A 27,442-nucleotide genomic window follows, 5' to 3' on the forward strand; every position below is an offset into this window, starting at 1 on the left:
GAGATCATTCCAATCAGCCAGCCTAGAGATCAGACAGTAAGGGTCAATATTCTCTAGGCACTGGCCCACAGTTAAGGATTAGGGGTAATTGAGAGAGAAGGATGGACCTAGCGCCCTGCTGAGTCAAGTAATAAAAGTCCTTGAACCATTTATTGTAGGTATAATATTCTTTGAGCCATCTGTATGCATGTTTATATTATATATAGTGTAGGACGCTGACACAGTGGTGGCATTTTGGTTAATAAAGACTTATAAAGAAAATCAGGACAATCCCTACTTGTCCCTATGACTAAGAGGGATTGCCATACCTCAACAAAACGACTAAGGACTTGGTCAGGATGTCGAGTTGAAATCAAAATAGTCCACCGTCCTGTGTCAAAACACCCATTTCCAACCCTCACACTTTTAACCAATAATAAAAGAATAAAGAGACTTCCTGGTCCAGAGGAATGACTACCTTCCTCTGAACAATGTCCGTTTGTAGGTGGGAACATTGCCTGCGAGAATGGCTCCTTTCTCCAGGTTTCAGTTCTCCTTAAAAAGGCCAACATAAAGTTCCAGGTTCAAGCAAAGTAAAAGTTCAAATATCCAAAATAAAGAAGATCTCTAGGCAATGCCAAGGGGAATGGCTCCCTTCCCTTAGTCACAGTATTCGTAATGCCAAGAGGTTTCTCCTCTCAGTTCACAGTACAGCTCTTCTCCCTCGGCTGATCCAGGTTCTGACAAACACCAGAGGCACATGACATTCCTCTGGTTACAAGGTCCATAGTGCCAGGAGGACACCTCTCCTCTCTTGGCTTCTTAGGATTCTTACAAACAGCACCAGAAAGAATGACTCTCTTCCCCTGGTCACAGTAGTCACAATTTACAGTTCACCAGCTTCTCATCAACCCAGCCTGCCTGGTATACTGTCCTGCCAGGCGCTATACCAGTCTATCTTAATCCTACTTGGTCAAGAGTAATATGTTCTCTTCCCCTTATTTGCTTTTCCTGGCACAGCCAACCTTGTGCGCTCTTCACCGAGGTACTGGGTCTTGGAAGACTGTCGCACAGTTAAGCTGGCAGCCCTCATATACTCTCCTGCCTGGTACTGCCTTGGGTCCCAGACCTTTATCTCAGGTTCATCTTGTAGCTCAACACCTTGTTTGCATGTTTTCTCAGACTGCAAAGGGTCATTGGCCCCTTCTCAGGTTTCTTGTAGCTCAGCACATTGTCTGTGTGCTTCCTTAGAATTCAATGGGCCATTGACCCTTCTGTACTCTAGTGCGGCTTCCCCAGTTTCATATGGGTCCCAGATCTTTCTTACAACAGCGTAATGTCTCTTGACTAGGCCAAGCTCACTACTCTGCCAGACCTCCGTCTCTTTGGGCTTCTGCTTCACCCATTCCCAACCACAGCATTGGGGGTCTGCATGTGCCTTTCTGGTCCCCTTCCATGTACCTTTGCTCTTGGTCTATGAGGGTTTCGGTCCTCTGCAAAACTGGTGAGCTTCTTCTGCTTCCCTCTCACGGTTTTCTTTTGGCATCTCCCCAGCCGATCCCTTCCAGTTAGGGAGTCTCCCATTACCTTTAGTCCCTTGCACATTGCTGCCCCCCTGTAACGCTCACCTGATTCCCGTAGAGGCACCGGTCTTGACTGGGCGTATACCGTATCTGCAAAGGTGATGTGTAACACACGGCTGGCTCTTTGGGCTGGACCTCTGTGCACTGTATGTCTGACTTGAAGGGTCAGATGTCTGCAGATAGAAAATATGGGATTAAGGAACTGGGTTATTGAATGTCTCTCTCTTCTTCCCTTTCTCTTCTCCTGTAGAACCCCAAAGGTTAACGCTCTCACCTTAGGTAAGTGAACGCCGTGCTCTCCATCTGCCTCGGGGCAGGGTGCTGTAACCAGTTTCTTCACTGGATAAGGGGAGCAGGCCTCTTGACTTCAGAGGACTGCTGTCCGTCGTTTACTGCACGAACGGTAAGTTTCGAGTAATTCTAATGTCTTTAAAGTCTTTAGTAATGATGTTTCTTGTTTTGCAGGGTTCCGGCGATGGCGGATGACGGGCTGAAGTGAGTTGAAGATGGAGCCCGTGTGATGAATAGAAGCGCCTGGAAGCACGTAAGTAAGCGCTTGTTGCCTGCTTCACGATGCGCTCTAACTGTCTTTTTATTTTGCAGGTACAAGTTCGGAGCGGCTGCAGGGTGCCGGAATACCCACTGGGTTAGATGTGGAAAGGAGTAATGGCACGTGAGTATTAAAGTTCCCCAATGTCTTTAAACGCACCTTGTTTTGTCTTTCAGATGCGGGATGCAGCGCCGAAGGCCTCCGGAGCGTGCAAAGAGTTGGTAAGCTTTTGTCTTTCAGACGCCGGAATGCAGTGTGAAGACCTCCGGAGCGCACGAAGAGTAGGTAAGCCTTTGTCTTTCAGATGCCGGAATGCAGCGCGAGGCGTTGGTGACAGCCGATGGACCAGGTAAGTGAAGAGCTGTCACTGAAGACCGTAATGCTAACCTGTTCTTTCTTGTCTTTATAGGTGTTGCTGAAGACTGGATTCAGGATGGTAAGCCTTTTTCCTTAGGCCCAGGATCAGATGCAGAAGACACGATGAGCGTTCTGCTGCAGAGGATGCAGAATAACGCAAAGCAAGATTCATCCATCGGGTGTGGTTTAAATAGCCTTCTGTAGTGCTTAGGCGTCTCCTTCCACAGCCACGCCTAGGTAAGAAAAGAGTTCCTGCCTTCCAGAAGAGTTCCAGTGTTCTGAATCTAGGGAGTGGCTCCTGCCCCACCCAACAGGAAAAATAGTTCCAAACAGAAGAGGATCAGAGGCTCAACTGGCAGGCAAGTAAGCAGCATGGTCTGCTGCAGGTAAGTCCACCCAAGCATTATGAGCCCGGCGCTTCCAGCGCTGGGACTGGGCATATTTATGAGCCTGGTGCCACTGGGTCCAAAAGGTCCCAATTGGGACTGGTTGGCACTCGGAACCTGGGTTATGGATCTGCTTCCAAGGGAGTTGGGAAAACCCTGACCTTTTGGAAGCAGAGATCATGACACCCCCACACTCTCTATAGGTAATGCAGGGGACAACAGCCTTTTCTGTGCCAGCACAGGATTCCTGCTCCTTGCTCCTCCAGGGAAGGCTTGACAACGGTTCCTGGTGCCCCTGCTATTTCTACTCTAGATGGACCAATCTGAAACCAGCAAACACTAGACTGTTCCCTGTGGTTCTCAAAGGAGGGATCCTCATGCCTCTGCGCTTCTCCCTTGTCACGGTACTGATCTTTCGGCTTCCTCTGGGGTCATGGAGTACCTCCTCGTCACAGTACTAGGAAGTGGATCTTCAGTTGGGCAACTCATAATCTTCCTTGTCCCAGTACTTACAAGGGGAATGCTAGGGTGGCAATATCTTATCACTCTACAAGGGAAGAGACCGTCATATTGAGGACACAAAAAGGTGGTCTAGGTTCAGGTGATTGGTGGGGATACCGCGGTCTCCCAGGTCCTTCGTCACTGGTCCCATGAAGAGTTTCCCTTGCCACAAGATCCACACCCGCCGAGTACCACAAGGGGAATTTTGGGTAGCGGCCTTGGATTTTCACCAAATCAAAAAGGATTTTCAAGTATGAACAAATTCCAATCATTAATGCAAAATTGGTGTAAATAGGTGTTAAGACTTTCCCCTGGCGAGATGCCGAATTCCAGGGACATCCACATCCAGGGTGTCCCGAACATCCCATCGCCTGTACCCAAAATGGCACCTGATGGGACAATGGGACAGCACCAAGCGAAGGGTTTTTCGGAAGTGGAACAGGAGGTAACTAAAGTTACTTCCAGTTAGCGCAGACAAGAGCAAACACTGACCGACTCTGCGTCTGAGCAACATATGGAACTCTGCTCCAACTTTTATTTTTTTATTGTGAGTTTAGTCAGCATTTTGACTTTTTACACAAAACATAAAAACACATTGATCAAATAAATAAATTCACCTCACAGAGTAACATGACAGAACTCACTAAATCAAAAAGCACAAGAAAAACGTATGCTACCAATACTTAGAATTAATATCTAGAAAAGAAAAAGGTAAATTCATCTTAAACGTTTTCAACAATTCATTCAAGAATCAAATTTATCTAAAATACAATAACAAATGAATTCTATACCACAGTATTAAAATTCGTCTAAGTTACAGTACCCTGTAATTTGAGTTCTTTCAGTAGAACTGTCACTTCCAAGGTAAGAAAGGTTTCCTGCCCCCGACTCATTCTCCGTCAAAACTTCTTTGAGTTTAACATTCAGGGATCATGAACACATCTTTGTAGCCTCTTCTGTCTGATACACCACGTCCCGGAACACTCTGATTGCAAATGAGCAACTGTTTGTTTTACCCCTTATTCGTATATGTTGCATATATTAGTCGGGAAAGTTATTGGAATATGTAGAATTTCTAGGGTTAATACCAGATTTAACCTAAATCTTAGAAACTCCATTCTGGCCCTTGGATTCAGACATTTCTTTAAATAAGCTGGAATGGTTGCTCTCGGTTTATCATATTCAGACGAGGAGGGAGATATTTTTGCTGTTCTCATCTTTGCGATTGTTCTCATCCAGCACATTCATTTGACTGATTTTTTAACCTTCACTGGGTTCTGCATTAGAATTTCACTTGAGCTGTCAGACATCTATAGAATTTTTTTGCAATTTTAGAGAGAAAATTTTTAAGAATGGGTTATTATTCCATTTCAATTGTTGGGTTACGTCTGCATATAAAGACTTCTTTGGCGGTACCGTAATTACCCTATACTGACTTAACCACTTCCACTCCAATATCGACAGCAAAGAGCTGAGACCCAGTTCAAATCGGACACATGAAATTGGGACTGAAGTTGGCAGAGCCAGTACATCCTTCCAAATCTTCTCTTCCAGTCTGTCCCAATTAGCCTTGAAAGTCTGGGAATTACATTCTAGTCCATATGTGACAGAAGGAACCACCTTCCCCACATAATATTTTATTAAAGGCAGCAGTGAATATCGACAGTGTTTGCAGTATATTCTCTTCATTTGGACCCCCAACTTTCTCAGCCTAATCTCAATAGTAGATAGAAAGTTGATCTGTGTTGGATATGCCACAATATGGGTGCCCAAATACATCACTTCCTTAACAGTTGGAATAGTCGAGTTATTTAAAGAGCATACATATGTTTTAGTTAATTTCTGTGCATGTTTGAAAATCACAATATTAGACTTGTCTGGATTAATTATCAAGTCATTCAAAAAGGCGTATTCTGCTAATGTGTTTAACAGTCGATGTAAGCCGACTTGAGAGTGGTCCATGACCACAATATCATCGGCATATGCCAACAAGTTCATATTTCCAAATTATGGGGCCACCAAACCCTTCCCCATCAACCATTCACACAAGTCCGCCATAAACAATATAAAGAGGAAAGGGGACAACAGACAGCCTTGTCAAACTCCCCTCTCTGTGACAATAATCCTAGATAGCGGTCCCGTTTTAGCCAACCTTACTCTCAACACTGAACCCTGGTGAAGATGGATCAAGATATAAAAAAAAAAAACTATCTGGAAGACCCCACATTTTTACTTTACACCACAGTTTATTCCTGTTTATGGTGTCAAGGGCCCGAGAGTGGGGGCACCTACAATGTCACCCGTCATATTGTCATTTAACATTGTCATATTCCAATCCCCCATAAAGTCAACCCACATATGGCCATTTTTCGTGATCGTTTTAGCAGGTAAGTGTGGCAAATTAGTGGTGAAACATTGCGTGTTGAAGTCTCCCAATATTAGCAATTAATCAGATGGAAATTGAGAGAAAATTAGCACCAACAAATCCAACAACAATTGCAAAAAAACCGACAGCTCAACAGTCATCGGATTCCAGTACAATGTTATCACAACCCGATGCAAAATGATGCTATGTTCTCTAGTCTGCAATCTTACTGCCAATAGGCCCTGTATTGTGTTTGATAACAGGGCATAATCTTAAAAAGCATCCTTTCTGCATGCCATTAACAAACCACTGCTAGGACAATAACACCCTCTACTATTGGCAAGTTCCTGAAATAGAGAGAAACCCTCAATACTCAATACGTCAGTCAGCCACATTTCCTGAAATGAAATAAAAGCTGTGAAAGATAAAGTGTCTTTGGACATCCTTGGAGAAAGAGTTATATTCCATCATATTCCAAGAGAGGCATCTCAGCTCCTGCTTAGCTAGAGCTTCTGTTCAGGTAGACTTATTTTCTGTAGTACGCGTGCTATGATTTCCGGCACCATTTCCCATAGATTCAACGACCCTCCCAATGCAGCAGATACTTTTACCAGCTTTTGATGTTGGTCCCCTGGAGCATGCTTGGAGCTTTTACAACATTTAAAGGTGAGGTTCTTGATATTGTATATCCTCCTCTCTGCTCCAACACTTTAGACCCCTTCCATTTACTGTGGTGAAAGTCCATGTCCACGCACTACACAAAAGTAAGTATTACAGCAGGAGACTTGGGTCTCAGAGATATTCTTGCTGTTCTTTTCTTTTGGGTTCCTGTTTAAGATGTATTGTTGTTTACACACCCCAATTACCATTTTCTATTTCATTGTGGGAATCAACAGAACAGCCGGAGAAGGCAGTACTTTGAAACTGGGCTAGAGCAAGAGGCAAAGGTACAATCCAGAGGTGCACACAGAACCTACCAGAGGAGTGTCAGAGAGAGGCGAGAGGCCAAACCAATGCAAGCAGAGAGGACCGCAGACAGAAAGCATACCTGCAGTGAGCACCCACAACTAGCATCAGTGAAGAGATTGTGAATTTGAACACAGAGGCACACTGAAAGATTAAACAGAGATTAGGAAGGTTCTTAGAGTCCAGTGAGTGAGTGAACTGGGAATCAGTGCATGTTGGAACTGGGGGGGAAGAGTTACTCGGGTCACTGGAAAAGTGCACATAAGGGTTTGGTTATTCACTTATATTGCGCGCCAGACCCAAGGGTATGGTAATGCATGGTAATGGCTGGAACCAAGAGAAAAAGTACTTGAAACATACTGAGGAAATCGCTTAAAAGGAGGATCCTTGCCTAGTGGGAAATTAAGTCCATATTCTCAGATACATTGATAAAGTGACAGAAAAGAGAATCATTGCACGCTTGTAACTTAAGTCTGAGTTCCCAAATGCATGGGGAACAGAGACCAGGAAGAAAAACCGCTGCATGCTGGGAATTTAAGTACAAATTCATAGATGTATCCGATACAAAGAAAAAACACAGAGGAAGAAAGAACCGTGGCAAAAAAGACGACAAAGTTTAGAGTTGCTGACCACCGGATAATATTTACTTTTAATTCATTATTCGAACGCCATTTAGCATCATAATTTTCAAGAAATTATCACTATTTGCACTCACCAAAGTTCAACTTTTGCTTGTATTGTCTAAAGTTCAAAGTGCTCAAAGAAACTATGGTGAACACACCCAAGTCCCACCTGGAATTTTAAGGCGTAAGTGTTGTAACAGAGGTGCGCAAGTGAACATATCGGTTGTGCGGAGTAAGAGCTGTGCAAAAATATGTTGACTTGAGAGTAAAAGGTTTTTCGGAAATGTTGACCAATTTCTTAACCATAAGAGACCAGCAAAAGAATGCTTAAGTGCACATTATTGTCAATCAGGTGCAACTTGCATGGACTATCAACAAAATTAAATTATTTTACAACAGATTTTTAATATCGTTTTCAGTTAGAATTTGTGCTATGAGCTACTTACACCTGAAAGAATATATGTTCTGAGAATTGGCCTCTGTGTTGCGCACTACTGCAGCGATATAAGACTTTACAAATGTGTGCATCTTGGATTCACATCATGGTTATATATAGGCAATGCATGCTTTCAGAAACGTACCCTTCACCAAGCTTTTCCAGTACATCAAAGACTTCTTCAGGCTGCTTTGTTAAACTGTCTTCACTCAGCTTTTTAAGCTTGCTGTTGAGAAACAAACATATGAATGAACATCAGTTCAGCAGATAAGTTCCTGAAGATAATAACAAGAGATGACCCATCAATGCAATGATGAGAAACTAAAACACACTGTTATGCCCTCATTACAAATTTGCTGATCTGGGAAGAAAGTGCTGGTATTTCTGTATACTGGTACTTTTCCAGAAATCTACAAATTTGCTGGTGGGGGGTATGGGGGGAGGGGTGTGGGGGGGGGGGTCGACTGATGTACCTCCAGCCAAGAACTGGAGGTACATCAGACCCCCACTGGCAAAAAAAAGCCAGTATTCGGCTTCGGTATTACTGGTACTGGAAATATCGTCGATTTCTATAGGACTCCATGGAATGGAGAATGACCGTCATTGCCGGCACTTGTATTATCCCGGTAATACCGGGATATTAGGAACCAGCAACGGTAGGCCTTTTTTCCGGTATCCCGGCGGAATACCGGGAAAGTAGTATTAAGCTCATCAAAACCTCGTTTGGCCAGCAGTGTGAAACACATCTTCAGTGTTGGAGAGGTGGCCTCTGCATAGCATCAAAGGAGCAACCACACCTTGGAAACAGATTATAGAACAGATGAACTTGAACTTTGTGATCAGGCAAAAGCACCACTTCTGCCTTGTAAATCGTATAATTGGAACATACCAAACACAATGCATACAGGACATTTCTTAACCAAACATCGCGCCATCAATGCTCATGAAAACGCGTACACAACGTCAAGAAGCAAACAAGCAACAGCAAAAACAAACAGCGAACACATAGTGAACCATGGCGTCTTCCCAAAACAAACTCTGCGGTCCAGTTTAGAATATGTTGCAAATTTAAAAATAAGCATTTTTTTTTTAAATGACACAAGATCTTTCAAAACATCTCTGCTTCTGAATTTAAAGCAAATGTCTTGTAACATAGCCAGCTTTGGCATTTGGCCTAATTAGCGTCAATCTTATTTATAAAGATTAACCTCACATTTTTAAAAAAGGATGTCCTTGCCTGTAGCTATTGCTTTAAAATAAATAATCTTATTACATAAGGTCTTTTTCCCAGAAGCTGGTCAGAACAAATCCAAAATAGCATAAACTTCTTTTTAATTTCTATTTACTGATTAATGCCATTCCTAGTCCAGCGTTAAATTAACTGTACCAGGGTTAGCTAAATAAAAACTCTTGCACATTTGCCCAATACAAAATCTTGGGACCATCTGAACAGTTTACTCGTTTCACAGTGCCAGCACTCCTATGACTGTAGAAGGCCCAAACTCTATTTTTGCAGGTAACCTTTGCCTCCGTAGAAACATTTAGTGGAAAAATATCCCTGCTTTATGAATGTAATGCAATGGCATCATAAGTCCTCTGTAATCAGTTATTAGGCTTAAACAGTGAGGTCACAGTGCCTGCTGCTTGAGCCAGCAGAGAGAATTCCAGCTGTCACTGCAGCACTTAATTAAAGCCATGAAAAGCTCTTCAAATTCCTTGCTTTCAGAAGAAGTTCTGTGTCACTTTACAGCCATTAATTGACAAGGAACTGTTAATTGCAGAAGGTTTCATTACTGCACTGGTGGAATTTAACACACGTTATTTTAATGCACAAAATGAAAACCTTTTTCAATACATTTTATTACAATGTATTTATTTATTAGGATGTTTAAAGCGTGCATCAGCCCTAAGGCATCGTGGCGCTGTTACATTGAGGATGATGCAGAACGCAGTGATAGCATTATTGCTGGTTACAGTAGATTAAAGGAGCAGTTACATACATGATTGAGAATTGTAGGTACAGTTCAGAAGAAGAGCATACTTAGTTACATTTACGAAGTACAGTGCATACTTAATTACATTTGTCTGGGCATAGCTGTGTCATTTGAATAGCGTGGTCTTGAGGACTTTGTGGAAGGTGGAGAGAGAGGTTTTGGCACGGAGGGGAGGGCATTCCAGAGTTTAGAAGCTTGATAGGGGAAGCCTATACCTCCAGCTTATACCTCCAGCTTTCGCTCTTTTGACTGATGGTATATGTAGTAGGTTGGTAAGGTGTGTCCTTCTTGGGCATATGGAGGTATCGCGGTTAATGATTTCAGAAAGATAGGGGGGGGGGCAGTGAGGCTAAAGCATTTGTGGGTTAGGGTCAGAGTCTTGAATGTTATTTGTTCCTTAACCGGAAGCCAGTGAGCAGCTCTCCTAACTTGGGTGATGTGGTCTCTCTTAGGGATATTGAGGGCAACTTTGAGCGCGTTGTTCTGCAATGTCTGAAGCCGGTTTAGGTTTTTTTCAGAGGTGCCTACTAGGAGGGCATTACAGTAGTCCAGTTTGGCACCTATGGTGGCTCTAGCGATGGAGAGGCAGTTCTGTTTGGTTAGGTATGGTTTGACTGCGCTTATTAGTTTGGTGGTGAGGGCGGAGGCAATAGCATGGACCTGTTTGTTCATGGATAGTGTGGCATCTAGGTGAACTCCTAAGGTCTTAACGGATGTGGAGACTGGGATGATGGTATTCTCAATGCAGAAGTTAGTATATTGTTGGGGGGGGGGGAGGGCCAAAATGGTTTGTGGGCCAATGATGATGATCGCGGTTTTGTCTCCATTGAGACAAACTGTTTGTGGCCATCCAAGCCTGAATAGTGGAGTAGATTTTAAAGAGGTCTGTTGCGTCGTGATCGTAGGAGCCAGTGATAGGGAGGATGACTTGAGTGTCATCAGTATAGTTCGTATAAGCTATGCCGTGGGCGTCAAGTTTGTCAAAAAGGGTTTGGTGAACAGATTGTAGAGTGTGGGGGCAGTGCAGGAACCCTGTGGTACCCCACAGTGAATGGTAGTGGGGTAGCATTGGCTGTGTCTGAGAATACTTTCATAACTCTGCCTTCTAAGAAGGAGGTGATCCAAGAGGTGGAATGGTTAGAGAAGTGAGCTGCGCTAGCGAGGTGGGAGGTGAGAGTTTTGTGATCTACTAGGTCAAATGCGGCAGATGGGTCTGGTAGAAGTAGGAGGGCTGGTTTTCCGGTGTCCATTATTTCGATGATTTGGTTCTTTAAGTCCAGGAGGGCCGATTCCGTGCCATGGCCTTTGCGGAACCCTGATTGCCTTTTTCCTAAGATTGAGTGGGTTTCCAGGAAGAGCTGGATTTGGTTGTGGGCGGCCTTGTCAAGGATTTTGAGGAGGAAGAGGACTGTAGTGATGTGACGGTAGTTGCTAGGGGACTCTGGGTCTAAGGATGGTTTCTTGAGAAGGGGACGTACCCAGGCTTCTGTCTGAGTTGGACAAGAGGGCATGTTGGGTTCGAATTTTATCTTGGAGAGGTGAGATTTTTTTTAAAGAAAAGCTTCTTGTATACTGTTACACCAGGCTTGGTCTTTGGTTATTTCATTGGGGCTAGCAGGAGGAAGGGTGAGGTCTTTGAAGATGGTGAATAGTTCCCTAGATTTAGAGTTTGCCTTAAATATGCGAGCGTTAATGTTGTTGGATTTGGCATTGAATATTGCTTTTTTGTATATTGATGAGGTTCTTTTAAAGTCACCTTTGGTGGACTCACATGGGTTGGATTGCCACTTTGAGAGGGCCGTTCGTTTATTGGCGCGGAGAGCCATTAGATCCTCAGTGAACCAAGAGTTAGTTTTCATGGATTTCTTTTCTTTTTTAGCTTCCAAGGGGGCAATGGTGTTGATGGCTGTGGTAAGGGTGCGCAAGTAGATGTCAGCTAGAACCTTAGGGTCATTGGAAAATGGTGTTTTAAGTTCCTTGGTGTATAGGAGGGGCCATAGATTGTCTGACGTGAGTTTTTTGGAACTGACCAGGGCCGGGGGTGCATAGGAGAGTGTTTTGGTGGAGGTTTTAATGTGGATGGATAGTTGGCTGCAGTTGTGGTCTGTCCATGGATAGGCAAGGTTGGATGTTATGGCGGTTGAACAATTATGATCTGCCACCCAGTCAAGGGTGCGGCCTTTCGAGTGTGTGGGGTCTGTGATTTTTTGCAAGTATCCTAAATCTTTGAAGTCTTTGGCAAGTGTTACAGCAGCTTTATCTTTGGGGTCGGTGAGGCCTAAATTAAGGTCACCGAGTATAAGGGATTTAGTTGAGTTTTTTAGTTTGTTGCTTCAGGCGTGGAGGAGGTGCCCTTGGAATTCCATTGGTGTCCCAGGGGGTCTGTATATAATGTGAATGTTAAGTGTGTCATTGGCTGATGTGGGGAGTTTGACTGAGAGGAGGTCGCTGGTACCTTCCCATGTGTTATTGCATAGTCTGACTAGGAGATCATCTCTATGTATGAGGGCGACTCCCCCTACTATGGTAGGTTTTCTGTCCTGACGAAGGATGGAATAGCCTAGAGGGAAGGCGAGCTTGATAGCAGGGCCGGATGCCTCTATGAGCCAGGTTTCTGTGATGGCCAGTAGGTCTAAGTCAGATATGATAATGAGGTTGTTGATTTCAAGAGCATGTGCTTGGAGGGATCTGGCGTTGCTGAGAGCACATTTGAGTTCCTTCGAGGCTTTGTGTGTCTTGGGGGTTGGTGAAGGGGTGTGGGTGATGGTGCGCCTGAGGTGGGTGTAGTTGTGGTTGTGTGGCTGGTGAGCACTGATTTAAGGTATCTGGGCATATGAGCGCCTGAGTGTTGGGGAGAGGTCTGGGAGGAAGTTGCTGTGTTACACTGAGTGTGTTTATTAGGGTCTTGGTAGGAGACTTTGGTGCCGTGGCTTAATGTTAGGTTTCTGCGGATGGTTGATTTGGGCTTGAACCATTTTTCTGCAACACATTAGGAACTGCATTTTTTATTTTTTTAAATCCAAACAAATTTTATATTGATCATACCGATCAGCAAATGGAAGATCTCTTGCATTATATTAAAAAAGACGAGGTATTCAAAGGGAATGACAGTGTGTGTCCATATATCACAAGGAACATAATACCCCCTACCATACATAATGTCGCCTTGGAGTTCCATGACCTAATAAAGGAACTCTGCCATCGGCCTCGTTCCTCTCACTTGGTCAGAAGACTCCTCTGTGACTTGAAATATCCTTATAATGTACAGTAGGGAGCACGTTATCGCATGTATATGCTTTACTTGCATCCGCAGCAATGGTAATCATGTCAATCATTTTGTATTACCTCGTACTGGTCCCAAATACTTCAACTTCGGTTGAATCTCTAAGAAAGATCAGAGCAGGCAGACTAGATCCACTTGACTAATTTACATACTAATGCTCTGTGGGTCAGGCAGATGTCTTAACCCTATGAACAGAGACCTCCCAAATTTTGCAGAGCTTGGGAGACCACAGCAGACCCCCAACCTGTGTACTGGAGAGTACTGCGCCCAATTCTGTATGCTTGACCTTGCACTGTAACAAAGTACCTTTGATGTGAAACCATCTTTTTGGCAGCCATCCCAAAAGACATTCAGCCTCATCCACGTTTGGCAATGCGGGAAACAAAGTGAAGGTAATTCTGTTACCGACACTTTTTTTAAGCAGTAACAGAATTACCTCCATTTTTCCCACATCGCCAAATTACACATTTTGGCAGAACTACTCAGTGGTAATGGCACCGATTTTCGGAGGAAAAGTAGAGGATTTAAATCCTCTGTAATTTTGCCAGTTGTAATTCCACCAAAAATCCCTGATGGAGTCTCATGGACCCCCTAAATGGGTGCCAACACAGCCATAACACCACTTGTAATCCTGTGATGAAAGGTATACCATGTTGGTCACTACCCACAAATATAGGATAACCTACATGCTATCATTATACTCTCATTGATTCTCCCACACGCACTATCGTCCAAGGGGGAATCCAGAGTGACATTAACACGCTCACCTGTTGCAATAATATTCACCATTATAACATTTTCACAGATGTCTAATATATTCCCCATAACACTGGTAGCTGTATTAGCCAAATTACTCACAACCACTTCGACAGATGCATTATAATTTGCATTCAATTTCAAATTGCCACCAGTTCAAAGCCAGGATAATATTTTGCAGCAGGGCCGTCTATTTGCCAGCCTCCTTAAATATATTTTGAAAAATGGTAACTAACATGGTTAATACAAAATCGAAGACAAATGAGGAATCATGAGGAGCAAAGTAAGCCATTCCAACTTCGTGCATTCGGCCACACCACTAACTGACGCATTTGTAATTATAGATTTAGACACATACTCCAGCAGCACTCCAGTAGGGGTCAGTGCGTGTCAAACATAGTAGAGTCCATTATTGGTTGCACTTGCTAAATACTGATCATCACACATACTATCCATCGCATGACATACCTGAACACTATCAGGGTACTTATTAATTGGTAAAATATTTATTTTCTCAGTGATCAGTATCATTTATATAAAAGTCGTCATGCTGAGGATATGAAACCTCATGTTGCAAAAACAATTTGTAATGGAGTCCACCATTAATAATCCTAAACATTGCATGTCTTTTGCCAATTGTAACTAAATGGTACATTTTTATTTTTACGGGAAGAATTCAGTTATTCTACCTTTAAATCAGGGGTCTGCAACTTGTTGCTTTCTATAGGTTTTGGACTGCTGCTCCCATTATATCTCACCAGTGACTGTTCTGGCTAGGGGTGATGGGAGTTCTAGTCCTAAACATCTGGAGAGCCAATGGATGCTGACCCCCCCAGCCTTTGATAGAGCTGTATCTTTTTTTCTCTCTTTTTTTCTCTTTATTTTGGTTTATTCAACATACAATTCAGTAACATAAATTTGAGCGATCAAAAATACCAAATAATAATTCCACTTAGCATGCATAGCATAAGAATTCATAAAAATAAATACAATTGAAATTCGCCCAAGAAGCCCAATGAATAAGAAAGACAAAAATAACACAGAACACTCCCACAACCTTAACATTAAAACCCATGAGTAACTACCACATATTCATAATCAGTACCCTAACCCACACTTACCCGTACATGTCAGAGATGGCAGCATAGAGGCTGTGCTCCTGTGCCCGGTCTAAGACTACATCCTTCAATACAATGGCAGATCATAATCCAGCTGAGAAAACCCAGCCGGCGAAAAGACAAAAAGGATAAAATGTAACTGAAAGCAGGGATGACAAGTTATTGGATCTCCCAACTAAGGTGACCTTGGACATTGCAGAAATCAAAACAAAAAACGGATTAATGCAGAAGAGAGGCAAAACTGTAAGATTACAAGACCAGATATGGAATTTGGAAATCCAAAATGAAAAACTGTCTTAAGTTATCAGAGTAGGAAACCTTCCCTAGGAGGAACAACATAACAGTGGGCGGATTTACGGAAAATGTGGAGCCACCGAATCGTATAGCTTTTCTGGAGAAAGCACCGATTTCCATGTTAAACTTGCACCCAAACACACCTCTGGAGATGGAAAGAGCTCACAGGTCCTTGGAACAAAATCCAGCCTTAGGTCAGCAACCAAGACACTTCATTGCAAAGTTTTTGAGATTTCCAACTAAAGAAATGATTCGCAGGAAATCACGTGAGCAACGGGATTTATCATGGGGAGGAAACAAGATCATGAACTTTGGTGATTTAAGTAGAGATGTACTGGAGAAAAGGAGAACATTTAGCATGGCAAAAGAAAAGGTGAAAAAAAGTAGGAAGCTGCAGTATTATATGGTGTACCCTGCTATACTTCGGGTAGTGATTGAGGGTCATATTCACTCATTTTCTGATAATAGGAGTCCTGAAGCCTTTTTGTCGGACTTAAACATTACACCAATGGAGAGTGTTTTTGTCTCAAAGGAATGATCTGTCAAAAAAGAAAAAGACTTCACTTATGGACCTACATTTGTTAACTGAACGCTCTACCATTTGGACTGGTTTGCTATTATTTCATTTAAAAGGCCCTCTTTTTACTATCGATTCTTTATTTTTTCGGTAAGTTTCACCTCTTGTTTTGGATAACCATTATATTCAACGGTTCATACAGTGCAAGAACGTTTGGAAAATGCTCGGCTCCAGGTTAGAGTCAAGTACTTCTCCATAACAATTGATTACATCAGCATGTTGTGCTTCACTTTTACGGCAGTGGCGTGCTTGGCTGTATTAGCGAGATGGAGCGCGAAAAGTCTGGGAAGGAGGAAGCGTGATCCTTAACGTTGTGTTTATGCAGCAGAAGTAATTAGCGCTGGATTAGACTGCTGATTCGTGACGCGTGTGAAGGTTTCGGTTTAGAGGACCAAAACTGTCTGGAGAGGTTTCCGCGGAGTATATGCGTCTGACTAGAGTGGAGATGGTGCGAGGTGGGTTTATACATAACATCGGACCAAGGCACTGTACAAAATGGCTTTTACTTGTTTGAGTGTGGGCTTTCTTATCCAGTGAAGGCACTGTGTCATGAACAGTGTTAAAGGTTATCAGAGTTGGCAGTATGCCTGCTTACATTCAAAATAAAGAATACTAAGGGATTTGTGTCACACAACGCTTCATCTACCGTTACACTTGCTCTTGCTGACCAGCCCTGCGCACCTCTTAAGGAGTGTTCGATGCCTCAATACCAGAACTTTCAAACTAATTGGGGGAGCATGCAGCGCCTTCACTGCAGCTCTCACTTTAACTGTCACGTGAAAAGAGCTGTATCTTTACCTTTGGGGTGTTCATTGCTCTCAATAGATTTGCAAAATATCAGCCCCTCTATTACGTACATTTTAGTGTTTATTTGCTCCTATACTATTCGGAAGGACTATGGGTCAAAACCAATAGAAGCAGAAACAAAGTTGGTGAAAAAGCCACAGACAAGTTAAAAACGAACAATGGCAGTTCTGGAGTCCCATTATTACACAGACCTGCATGGGTTAATTTACAACGTGCCTGGCTTACTTGTAAAGTAGACAGATCCTTCTTCTCCTTTTACTAAAAAGACCAAGCCATTGCACACAACCATCTGTTCCCGTTTTCTTTTAAGTGATGCTCCAGTGTTGCTGATTGAAATGTAAAGCCCCAGTGGACGATCCACAATATCACATTCTTCATGGTTCTAATGGCCACCAGGGCAGCCCTGCAATCACCGAGTGGAAATGTACAAATAAAGTGTTGAATTAGCATATACTGTCGTGAGTGTGCTAACCAGTAACAAGGAGCTAAATAGCACTGATCCAAAAAGAGACGGAGAACAGCTGTTCCATGTTCTATACCCTCTACGTGGCTGTGGCACAACTAAAGGAAAAGAAATTTGGAGAAACTGTAACAGAGCCATGTTGTGAGGGGCTCAGATGTGCTACTGCTAAAGTATGAAAGACAAGCACTGCTGTAATGTTTAATACCATGGTATCAAAACTGAGAAAGCATTTGAAGAAAATGGATGAGAAGAAACGGTTTTAAGTAGGGAAAAGAAGTATAGAAAATGTAGACTTGGAAGTTGTGCGCTATGGGGAACATAGTGCAACATAACTACACAGAGACTGAGAACAACAAACTGTGCCTTCTAGGAAATGTAGTGTGAAAAAATATGCACAGACATTGCATGAGAATGAGTGCATTCTGGGAAAGTTAGAAAGAAACCGATACAAAGAGACAGAAAAATTTGCTGTGCCTTGTGGGAAAAAGTAGTGAAAAACAACTGTAGCAAAAACACAAGAGGTGATGGGTGGAAGGTTTAGAATTAATCTTAACCTCTGACATTGCTCTGCGCAACCCTCCAGACCATCGTTCTTCACCTACTTACTGAAGGGGAAAGACCATATGCAATTCGAGCTGGGCCCCACCCCAAAAGGGGTGGTCCAGCTCGAACTGTCAGGTCACATTGCTTCGGCATGAGACCACAAGCATCCCCAGACAGGTTTTGGCCTTGTTAGGTCTCATCAGTGAGGAGTAGCTTGGGTCTCTTGGCCCAGCAGCACAGGACCCACGTCTGGGCATACCCGTTAACACTTGGGTTGACTATAGCAAAACGCAAGAGGTGAAGGCAGGAAGGTTTCAAAATAATCTTAACCCCTGGCGTTGCTCTGGGAACTCTCCAGACCATCAGTCTTGGAAAAACCACCATGCAGAGACTTGAGAACAAGAATACTATACTACATTCTGGGAAACTGAAGTTACACAGAGACTGAGAGTAAGAAATTCTGTATCTTGCAAAACGTACGGAGAATGAGCTACTGAGACAGATCTATAGCAAAAGGCTACTATCAACACCATGCCAAGAGCAGAATTAATTTATATCTGGCAAGACCAACAGTCATGTAGAACAAATATTACCATCCTGACAAACCTATGATAAAAGTTCTTGAAATGTACATCATGTTCCCAATAGCACTATTACCAGTTAGTCAGAAGATGGTGTCAAAAGTAGGATACAAATGGAATAGAGTCCCACTCACTGCAGCCAGATTTAGACCAATCACTGGGAAAACACCAAGCATGGCCCAATTGCATAAGCCTACCATCCAGTTTTCATGCATTTTGGACCATGCCTATTGTGACGATACCATGCAAATCGTCACTTCTCCAGAACGGGGGAGCCCTTTTCCTTAAGGCTAGGGAGGTGCAGCCGCTACCCAATAGTATCCTAGGGGTGGTTTAATGTGGGTGGACCTCATGTGGAGGGACTCACCCTCTGGGGGTAAAGACCATTTTCGTAGGGTATAGTTCGCTGGCCAATGTCACACCCAAACCTTCCCTAAGTCCCTCCCACCCCCATGTCAAACAACTTCCTTGAGAGTAGACCCATGTATTTCTGAAGTGTAGGAGAAACAGCCCCAACAGAAAGTACCAGGATGAAGAAGAGCACAGACGACATGAAGATCACTAGCTGCTAGTACTGTTACGAGGTGGCCCGAGGATGCATGAAGATCAATCCATCAAGAACAAAGGACTTAATCTGCCAGGGTGGGACTGGCAACATTACATAAGAAGAGAAGGACTGAAGATTTGTCAAGCCCAGCCAAGAGAGGCAGCAGGTGTGGAATCCATTCAGAGAGTTTCAAATCCTGTCAGCTGACCGGGGATCCGGAAGAGCGAAGGACACTGACGAAGCACTGAGGGAGTGCTACGTGTGTCCACCTGGAGAGGACCCAAACAGGAAGAGAGCTGAGCAGACCAGAAGAGCACAGAGCTGCCGCAGTGTTGCAGAAGCATTGTAGAGAAGACCCAGACCCAGGAAACCCTGGTGGTGTACCGAAATCCCAAAGAAGGTAACGGGAGATACGAGAGACTCAGAGGGGACACAGGGTTGGAAGAGGCAGTCTCGAGAGGCTCTGTGCTGGCCCTTTGGGAAGGGCGCATTGAGCATCCAAGGAGAACTTCCTCGTCGCAGTGACCGTAATAAGACGACCGACCATCAAAGAAGGGTCTGGGACCCGAAGACAACCACATTGAGCATCCAAGGAGAACTTCCTAGTCACAGTGGCAGTAACATGCCTACTGGCCACCAGAGAAGGGTCTGGGCCCCAAACCAAGCGAAACAAGCATCAAAGGAGCACATCCTCATCACAGTGGCAGCAACAAGCCCACTGACCCACACAGATATAGTATATTAAGCATCTGAGGAAAGCATCCTCGTCGCAGTGGCAGGGAGAAGTTCACCGAGGCCGGAGAAGAATTGGGGACTTTGCCAATACCAGGAGAAGGATGGAATTCTCCTGGTTCTGAAAGTTGAAAAATTGAAAGCCTTTCTGACGAAGAGACACCAGGGAAAGGGTGTCATTCATCCTGGCTTTGATGTAAACTATATTAGAGTGTGTAAACAAATACCAGGAGAAGGGAGTCATTCTCCTGGGCCTGAAAGTTGAAGAAGCTTAAAGCCCTTTTTGGATCAAGAGATGGCAGTCAAAGGGAGGCATTCCCCCTGGCTTTTGTGTGAACTACATTGGAGTGTGGGAACGAATACCAGGAGAAGGGAGTATTTCTCCTGGTTCCGAAAGTGACTGGTGCAAAGGTATGTTGGAACCACATGCCAGGAGAATGGAATCCTTCCCTCGGGTATCCTTTTCACAAACATTGCATCTTGGACTACCTACCACCTAAACCCCAGCAGAAGGGAGTCATTCTTATGGAGAAGGTAATTTCTGTGGGTTCTATGTGATTTCATCACCTGCTTTTACATGGCCAGGCTTTTAAACGTGCACATTCCATCGAATGTGCTAATGTTGTTTTGGAGGGTGTGGGGGTCCCCCCAAACCACCCACCCACACTTAGTTTTTACTATTTCCCACCTGCCCAAACCCTGATTTCCCCTTTCCCAAATCCCCCCCCCCTAAAAAATTGAAGGAGCACATTCGATGTAATGTGCACGTTTAAAAGCCTGGCGATGTAAAAGCAGGCGATGAAAGGACGTTGTACCTTTCTATGGACTTATTCTTTAGTTGTAGTGTGAAGGACAGAAGTATTTTATGACACAGGACAGTGGAGTTTAATTTCGATTGACATTCTGACAGCCCCTTTTAGTATTATTTTGAAGCCGAGAAATCCCACATAGAAGAAAGGGATGGATAGGATTTCTTTTCTTGTTCATTAAAAGTCTTTGCCAACCAAAATGCCACCCTTGTGTCAGAATCCTTCTTAGACACCCTTCTTCTATGTACCAACTTGAGGGTGCCCTCAGGTTGCAGGTCCAGACCTTGATAGTGCCCTTGCTTAAACATTTTCTGATGCATGGGGTTCCCTGGTGTAGAGAGACTAAAGAATGACAATTCTGGTAAACTAGCATAGAAGAACCACTGTAAGCTCCAGCTTAAGCTTAAACCACTTTATTGGTTTTGGGGCAGAAATAATTGAACAGGATTATGGAGGAAACGCAGGTGTTATTGAATTCAAGACCTTAAAAAGGTCCAGCCCAGCGATAACATTACCTAGATCATTTGTGAAGCTGCAATTTACAGTAACAGAAGAAGTGAGCAGGCCACCATCCGGTTAAGGACAGGTAGAAGGGTTTTGGATCCGCTGTTTTATCCAAGACAAGAATTTCAGAGAGAAAAGAACAATGGGAAACACCACCAAACAAATTCATGGGACCCACAAAAAAATAAAAAAATAAAAAAGACAACCTTGCCCTTTGCCCTTCTCTCCAGATTTTACTACAACTGTGAGAAAAGATGCCAGCTTAAACAAGGCATTTGATCAGATTGTTAATTTAGAAGAGGGCATAAAGTATCATCTAATCTTTACTGAAAAGAAGAAATTATACCCGTTCCAACATATCTCAAAAGTGAGACTGAGAACCTTGTTGCCAATTAGAGGTTCCAAAAGTCATTCAAAAGAACAGTCATGGAATTAGCTCCCTCCCAAGTTATGCCTCACTTACACGCAATACCCCAAAAGCATGTCTGTCCATTTTCATTGGCCTGGTGTGTACAGCTGCAGCAACCAGTACTGCCACATATGAGGTTTGCCAAAGAAACAGCAACAAGAACATTCACAAGGCACCACTGCAACCACTGCTCATCAATGATATACCCTTTGAACAGATTGCCATGCACGTAGCAGGACGATTAGAACCATCGAAATGGAGATTCCTGTACATGCTTGCCTTTGTAGATTACACAAAGAGATATCCAAAGGAATTAGGTTTAAGAACAGCTACCACTGAAAACATGTGAAAGGTGGGGTTCCCATACTTTTTCGAGAGTAGGATTTTGAAAGGAAATTCTAGGAGACCTAGTGGCAACTTTCATGTTCAAACTTACAGAAGTGTTGAAGGAGCCTTTACAAAACAAGCCGCTGCAAAAATCAATTTTCCACACTCAGTACGAAAGATAGGTAGAAAGTGTTAATAAGGCTTAAGTTACTTACCTGTAACTATTGTTCTCCAGCATGGGTCTAGCATTAATTCACATGCTCATGAATAGTCCCCCGTCGTCACGCTGGGAATCCTCTGTAAAAGAAAAAACAGTTTCACTTTCACTTTAAAACTGTATTTCTCCTCTAAACCAATCACTGTCCACTGGGTTATACTGCCCCCATCCAATGCCCGTCGTCTCCCTAAGCTCCACCCCTGGTGGCCATCTTCAGATTTGGTAAGCACGTAAAGTGGCAGTATGAACCAAGAAGAGTCACAGACGGGAAGGAGGGAGGGCTCGCTTGTGAATCCAAGACAAACCCATGCTGGAGAACAATAGTTACAGGTAAGTAACTTAAAGCTTCTCCAGCTTGGGGTCTGGCATGGATTCACATGCTCACGAATAATGATTACACAGCAGTAAGTATACACAACCATGGGAGGTGGCAAGGCTCAACAGAAGCAATAACACACTCACCTCTGGAATAGACTCGCATCAAGAGAACAGGTTGCGCTGCACCGCTTGGCCGGCTCTGGACTCATCCCTGGAATTAGAATTGGTTATTTATAACCCACTTGATACCCAGAGGTTTCTAGGCGTGGACCCGGGGATCGGATCTACGTTGCTCCGCATATTCTTGCTTCCAAGGTGAGCACATTGCCCCGAGCTATCCTCCCGAGGAGAATCCCTGTCGACACAGTAGAACCCCGTGAAGGTGTGCATGGACTTCCACATAGCAGCCCTGCAGATGTCGAGCACGGACACACCAGAGAGAAATGCCATCGTAGCTGCAATGGCTCTGGTGGAGTGGGCTCTCGGTTGGCCTGGCAGCGGCCTGTTCACCAGTCGTTGACGGTACATAATACAGGCGGAGATGGAAGCCTTTGTTAAAGCTTTTCCATGATTTACAGGTCCAAAGTTGACGAACAACTGAGAAGTCTTCTGAAAATTCTTTGGATGTGCCACGTAGAACTTGCAAGGCATGAGCCACGTCCAACGAATGCAAGGCCCCCTCTGTTGGTGACAATGGATTCAGGAAGAAGACAGGTAACACCAAAGGTTCGTAGAGGTGGAATTCTGAGGTGGGTGGTGTGTATACAGTACCACCTTTGAAGCGTGGATGTAAGGATGCCTGCACGACAGGCCTGGATGCCCCCAACCCTTCTGGCAGAGGTAATAGCCACAAGGAAAGCAGTCTTCCACGAGAGGAACTTGAGCAGGACTTGATCCATAGGTTTAAAAGGAGCTCCCATGAGCTTAGTAAGTACTACATTGAGTTCCCAAGCCGGGGCTGGAGCCTTCACCGGTGGAAAAGTCCCAAAGAGCCCCTTGAGGAACTATTTGGCAAGTCTGTGCGAACACAGAGAGGGTCTACCCGGAGACCTGTTTTACCAATACATGGCAGCGAGGTAGCGTGATAGAGGCGTGAGCCAATCCTTCCTTGGCCAAAGAGAGCAAATGGGGTAGAAGCAGAGGGGCCGTGACCTGAAGAGGGGTAATCTTCCGAGTCCAGAACCACACAGAGAAACGCTACCATTTATGGCTGTAGCATATCAACGCTGATGAGACTCTGGCTCTGGCCAGGATCTCCTTACATTGCGTTGGTAAATGTAAGGCATGGTATCAAAAGTGAAGACAGACACAGGTGATCTCAGTTCAAGGGTGTTTATTGAACTTTATTGGGTTGGTTGAATGCCTATCTAACCTAAATCTACGTATGGGAGCAAGCTAGGACCATCAAATATTAATAACGCAGTCCTAGTCAAGTCTCTGTCAAAATAAAAGGGCCTATACTAAAACACCTATTGCCAAGCCTTACTTCTAAATACAAAAGGCTTTGGGACAATAATGTATGCAACAAAGAAAAGTGTTCAAGAAATAAATATGTCAGGAACGTTAAGCAGTTGGCTTCCCTTCCCCACATTTTCAGCATGGGGCATGTTCGAGCTTCGCACACACTCTGGCTTCTCTGTCACAAGGACACAGTTCAAAGCATGGACATCAGTGGCTTCTGCAAAAACTTAAATTTCAATAAGTATTACTGCAGAGAGCCTGTCACAACAAACAAATATCAAAGTTCCATTTCTATTAGGATCTTCACATGCACAAGTTCTAGCTTCGAGTATTTATCATGGGTCTCCCTCCTTCAGTCTTGGACCCCTTTGTACCACAATGTTTGCTCTTGGTCTCCCTCGTTCGGGCTCGGATTATCTTGATATCAAAATCGAAGACTTTCAAATGTGAGCGCTGCTGCGATCCGAGCATGATCTGCAGGTCTCAGGTTCGAATCCCGGCAAGGCCAACTCAGCCTTTCATCCTTCCGAGGTCGATAAATGAGTACCAATTTCGGTTGGGGGATATTGTACGTAAGTATGTGCTCTGTAAAGCGCTTTGGATTAAGGCGCTATAGAAATAACACATCATTATCATCATTTCCCTCCTTGCAAACCCTTCTTGGTTTCCCGTCTTTCTCCCCTCGTGTAGCTGCTGATTCGAAACTGCTGTTCCTTCATGTGCTTTGCCTTGCTCATAGTGTGCTCTTATGCTCCACCTTTTATCTGTGTGGGGATGTTTAATGGAAGTCAGGTGTGAGTTATTGTCAGTAATTCAATGACTTCGCCTGACCATAGTAGCGGGACAGGTCAGGTACACTCCTCGGGCATGAGTCTGTTTTCTCCCAGAGCAGGAAGTCCGTGTGGAAGGGTTTGTGAAGGGAAAGGGGAGGATAGGTTACATTTTACCACGTATCCTACCAGGTGGGATGAGGTAAAGGTGTTACAGGGGGAGGGATACCACGTCTCGCCATCCGGTGTCCCACTCCCACAAGACCCCTCACCCAGGTGTTCCTCCTGCACTGGTCCACCCCCAGCGTCTGGAGCCAAAGGGGTGGGGGAGAGAAAAGAAAAGAAACTGTCCTCTGCTGCCCTGATTGTGACCCCTATACGCTTCTTGCATGGAGGAGCATGAAGGCTGCCTGTACAGGGTAGTATAACCCTTTGTAGATCTGCCAGGGTTTCCTATGGATGAACGAAAGGACAGCTGTCGTTGCTGTAAGGTTTTTCATTAGCGCCAGGCCTCCCTCCCGGATGTCGTCCAGGAAGGGAACAGACATATTGGTCTTTCTTCTCGACTCTCGCCGATGGTACAGGAACCCTTCTTCATCCCCTCGGGAACCAACTGAACAGCTCAGAGGCCGTGGACATCATGGAATGAAAGGATACAACTTTGTCCGGTGGGGAGGCCCTAAGGTTGCGGGGAGGTCACCTGCATGTGGTTTTTCTCCGTCAGGCGGGGCAAACTTGTTGTCCTTGTCAGTGTCTGTAGCCGTGGTGCCTGTGTCCAGAGCTGGGGCTCTGGGTGGGGTTGTGTTGCAGCAAGGTTGTGGTGGTGGAGGGGTCAGAGGACGCCGAGAACAAGGACCAACACCCCTCTTAGACTTTCTCTTCTGTGGGAGCAGGCTCAACCTTGGAGGCTCTTGAGGGTCCTGTGGAGGCATAAGCCCTGGTGCCAGGAGCATCCTCTGCTGGATTTTTGTGACCAGTATGTGCAGAGTCGTTAGAATATCCAGCAGTCTAATAGTGAAAGGAGCCCCCCTCTGTGATCTGTGTAGTAATCGTCGGGCAGATCATGGTCTCCCTCGTCGGAACTTGAGCAAATCTGCTCCAGTATCAGGAGCAGCCCGTGGATCCACATATGAAGAGGTTCCACCAGGGAGGAGGGGGTGGGGGCACTTCTACCTCTCAGGAGGCTGCTGCGTCAATACAGTCACTGCCTCTGCAGCCGTATCTCACCTCGGGGGAAAGGACACCGTAGGGTGGTCGTGGCAGACACTTCCTTCACGTACCTACTCTCCTTCAATGCTGTTGTGGTACATAGCGTCATCGACACTGCACCCATCGAGGCCTTCGTTTACGGCTCTGCCGTTGACTCAGTTGACCTGGCCAGCTGCAAGGTCATAGCTTTGATGGGTCCTCTCCGGACTTGTCCCTCGTCGGTTTATCCGCTGACACACAGAGTTTGGACTGGGTTAGGGACTTTCTCTTAGAAGGGTCCCCTTCGCCGGCAGGCTCACTGTGGAGGCTGATGGCGAACGCCCTCTGCCCGACTTGGTACCTGCAGTACTCAGTGGAGTGGATCTTGGCCTTCTCTTGGACCCCTGCGAGCGGGGCATCTCAAAGTACCTCAACCTCCTCCAAGAGGGAGTCTGCAGACTGGCCATTTGTAGATGAGGCCTGACCCTGCCCGGAGGCGGAGTCAGTGGCCTTGCTCAACTGGTGCTACGCTGAGAGTCTTTTGTAGTGGCCTTTCTTGGTTTTCTTTGAGAAATCACGGCACACCTTGCATCCCTCCTCATCGTAGTCCAGATGCAGGCAATATAAGCATTTATGATGCCGCCCTGCCACAAATGTTTCTTAATCCACACTTTGCGCAGTGTTTGAAGAGGCTTCTGCCTTCCTTCTCCTAGACATGGAAGAAAGGCCCGAAGAAGGCCCAAGGTCGGGCCTTTTCAAAACTTCGATAACGATAGGACGATGGATGAAGATCTTCATCGGTAGCGGATCCCCGCTGCCGGTCTCTGTCCTTCGCCGAAGGTGTCAAGCAAAAACCAAATCTTTATGAAAAAAACATTTAAATAGCACAAATATAGCTCGGAGAGCAACTTGAGGACTCCCATCACTAGAGTGTGGGGTATAAATATGAAGATGGGCACAAGGGGTGGAGCTTAGGGAGAGGACCGTCATTGGATGGGGGCACTATGACCCGGAGGACAGCGATTGGTTTAGAGGAGAAATACAGTTTTAAAGTGAACATGCTTTTTCTTTTACCAAGGATTCCCAACCTGATGTCTGGGAATATTCATGAGCATGCAACTCCTGGCAGACCCCATACTGGAGAAGACCTTAACGCATGTATTCAAGGAAGTGGTTGAGGATGATGGAAGAAACTATAAAAGCTTACTTTTCTGGGTGTTTCCAATGAGGAAGACTCCCTAAGAATCCACAGGATTTCTTCTCTTTGAGTTAGTGTATAAGAGAATGCTTAAGATGTCTTAGAAACATTTAAAAACATGGGATAACCAACAGGATATTAGCTCTGATTTGACAGAATTAATCAAAAGAACACAAGAGAAGATAATGCGGTAGGTACGTTCTCTCGGAAAAGACCAGTATGAACAAAAATACCTATACTGGTAAAGAGTTTAGACCACACAGTTCACCAACTTGATAGACCACAGGTCTGCAACCTTTGGCTCTCCAGATATTTTGGATTACAACTTCAATCAGCCTAGCCAACATAGTTAATGGCGAGAGACCCTGGGAGTAGCAATCCGAAATATCTGGAGGGATGAATGTTGCAGACCTCTCTGATGTATTTGTGCTTTCACCTATCATGTCAATTGCTTAAAAGATAAAAACTTCAAAAAGATGAACAAACACCAATGGCTTTGATCTCCAACCAAGTAGACTATCCAAAAGATCTGTATACATCTCTATGAGAAGCAAGTGCAAACATTCTGGAAGATCTAGACCAATGAAAGCAGAATGATTATGGTGGGTCTGTAAAGAAATTCAAGAAATTATTTTCTTACTAACCCCTAAGAGTTCAAATCCTCTGCCCACACATTAGAACTTCACCAGAGAAGGTAATCCAGCTAAAAACTATAACCCTTATCGGAGGACTCATATGAAGAAGTAGGGAAAATATTGGTAAAGTGCATGCTAGAGGAGTCATTCAGAAAGTGAGCATTT

At 44.5% G+C, this 27,442-nt stretch overlaps 1 protein-coding gene across 1 annotated transcript in view; it reads right to left on the reverse strand.

Moving 5' to 3' along the window:
- STK3 (serine/threonine kinase 3) overlaps positions 1 to 27,442 on the reverse strand; it is a 1,834,661-nt gene that overhangs the window by 1,669,192 nt on the left and 138,027 nt on the right. Inside the window, exon 2 of the mRNA XM_069621418.1 lies at positions 7,892 to 7,972. Coding sequence (XP_069477519.1) covers positions 7,892 to 7,972 — 81 coding nt within the window. The remainder of the gene's footprint in view (positions 1 to 7,891; positions 7,973 to 27,442) is intronic.

This window comes from Ambystoma mexicanum, chromosome 5q, assembly GCF_040938575.1.
Source record: "Ambystoma mexicanum isolate Mex_15411 chromosome 5q, UKY_AmexF1_1, whole genome shotgun sequence".
NCBI classification, from domain to species: Eukaryota; Metazoa; Chordata; class Amphibia; order Caudata; family Ambystomatidae; genus Ambystoma; species Ambystoma mexicanum.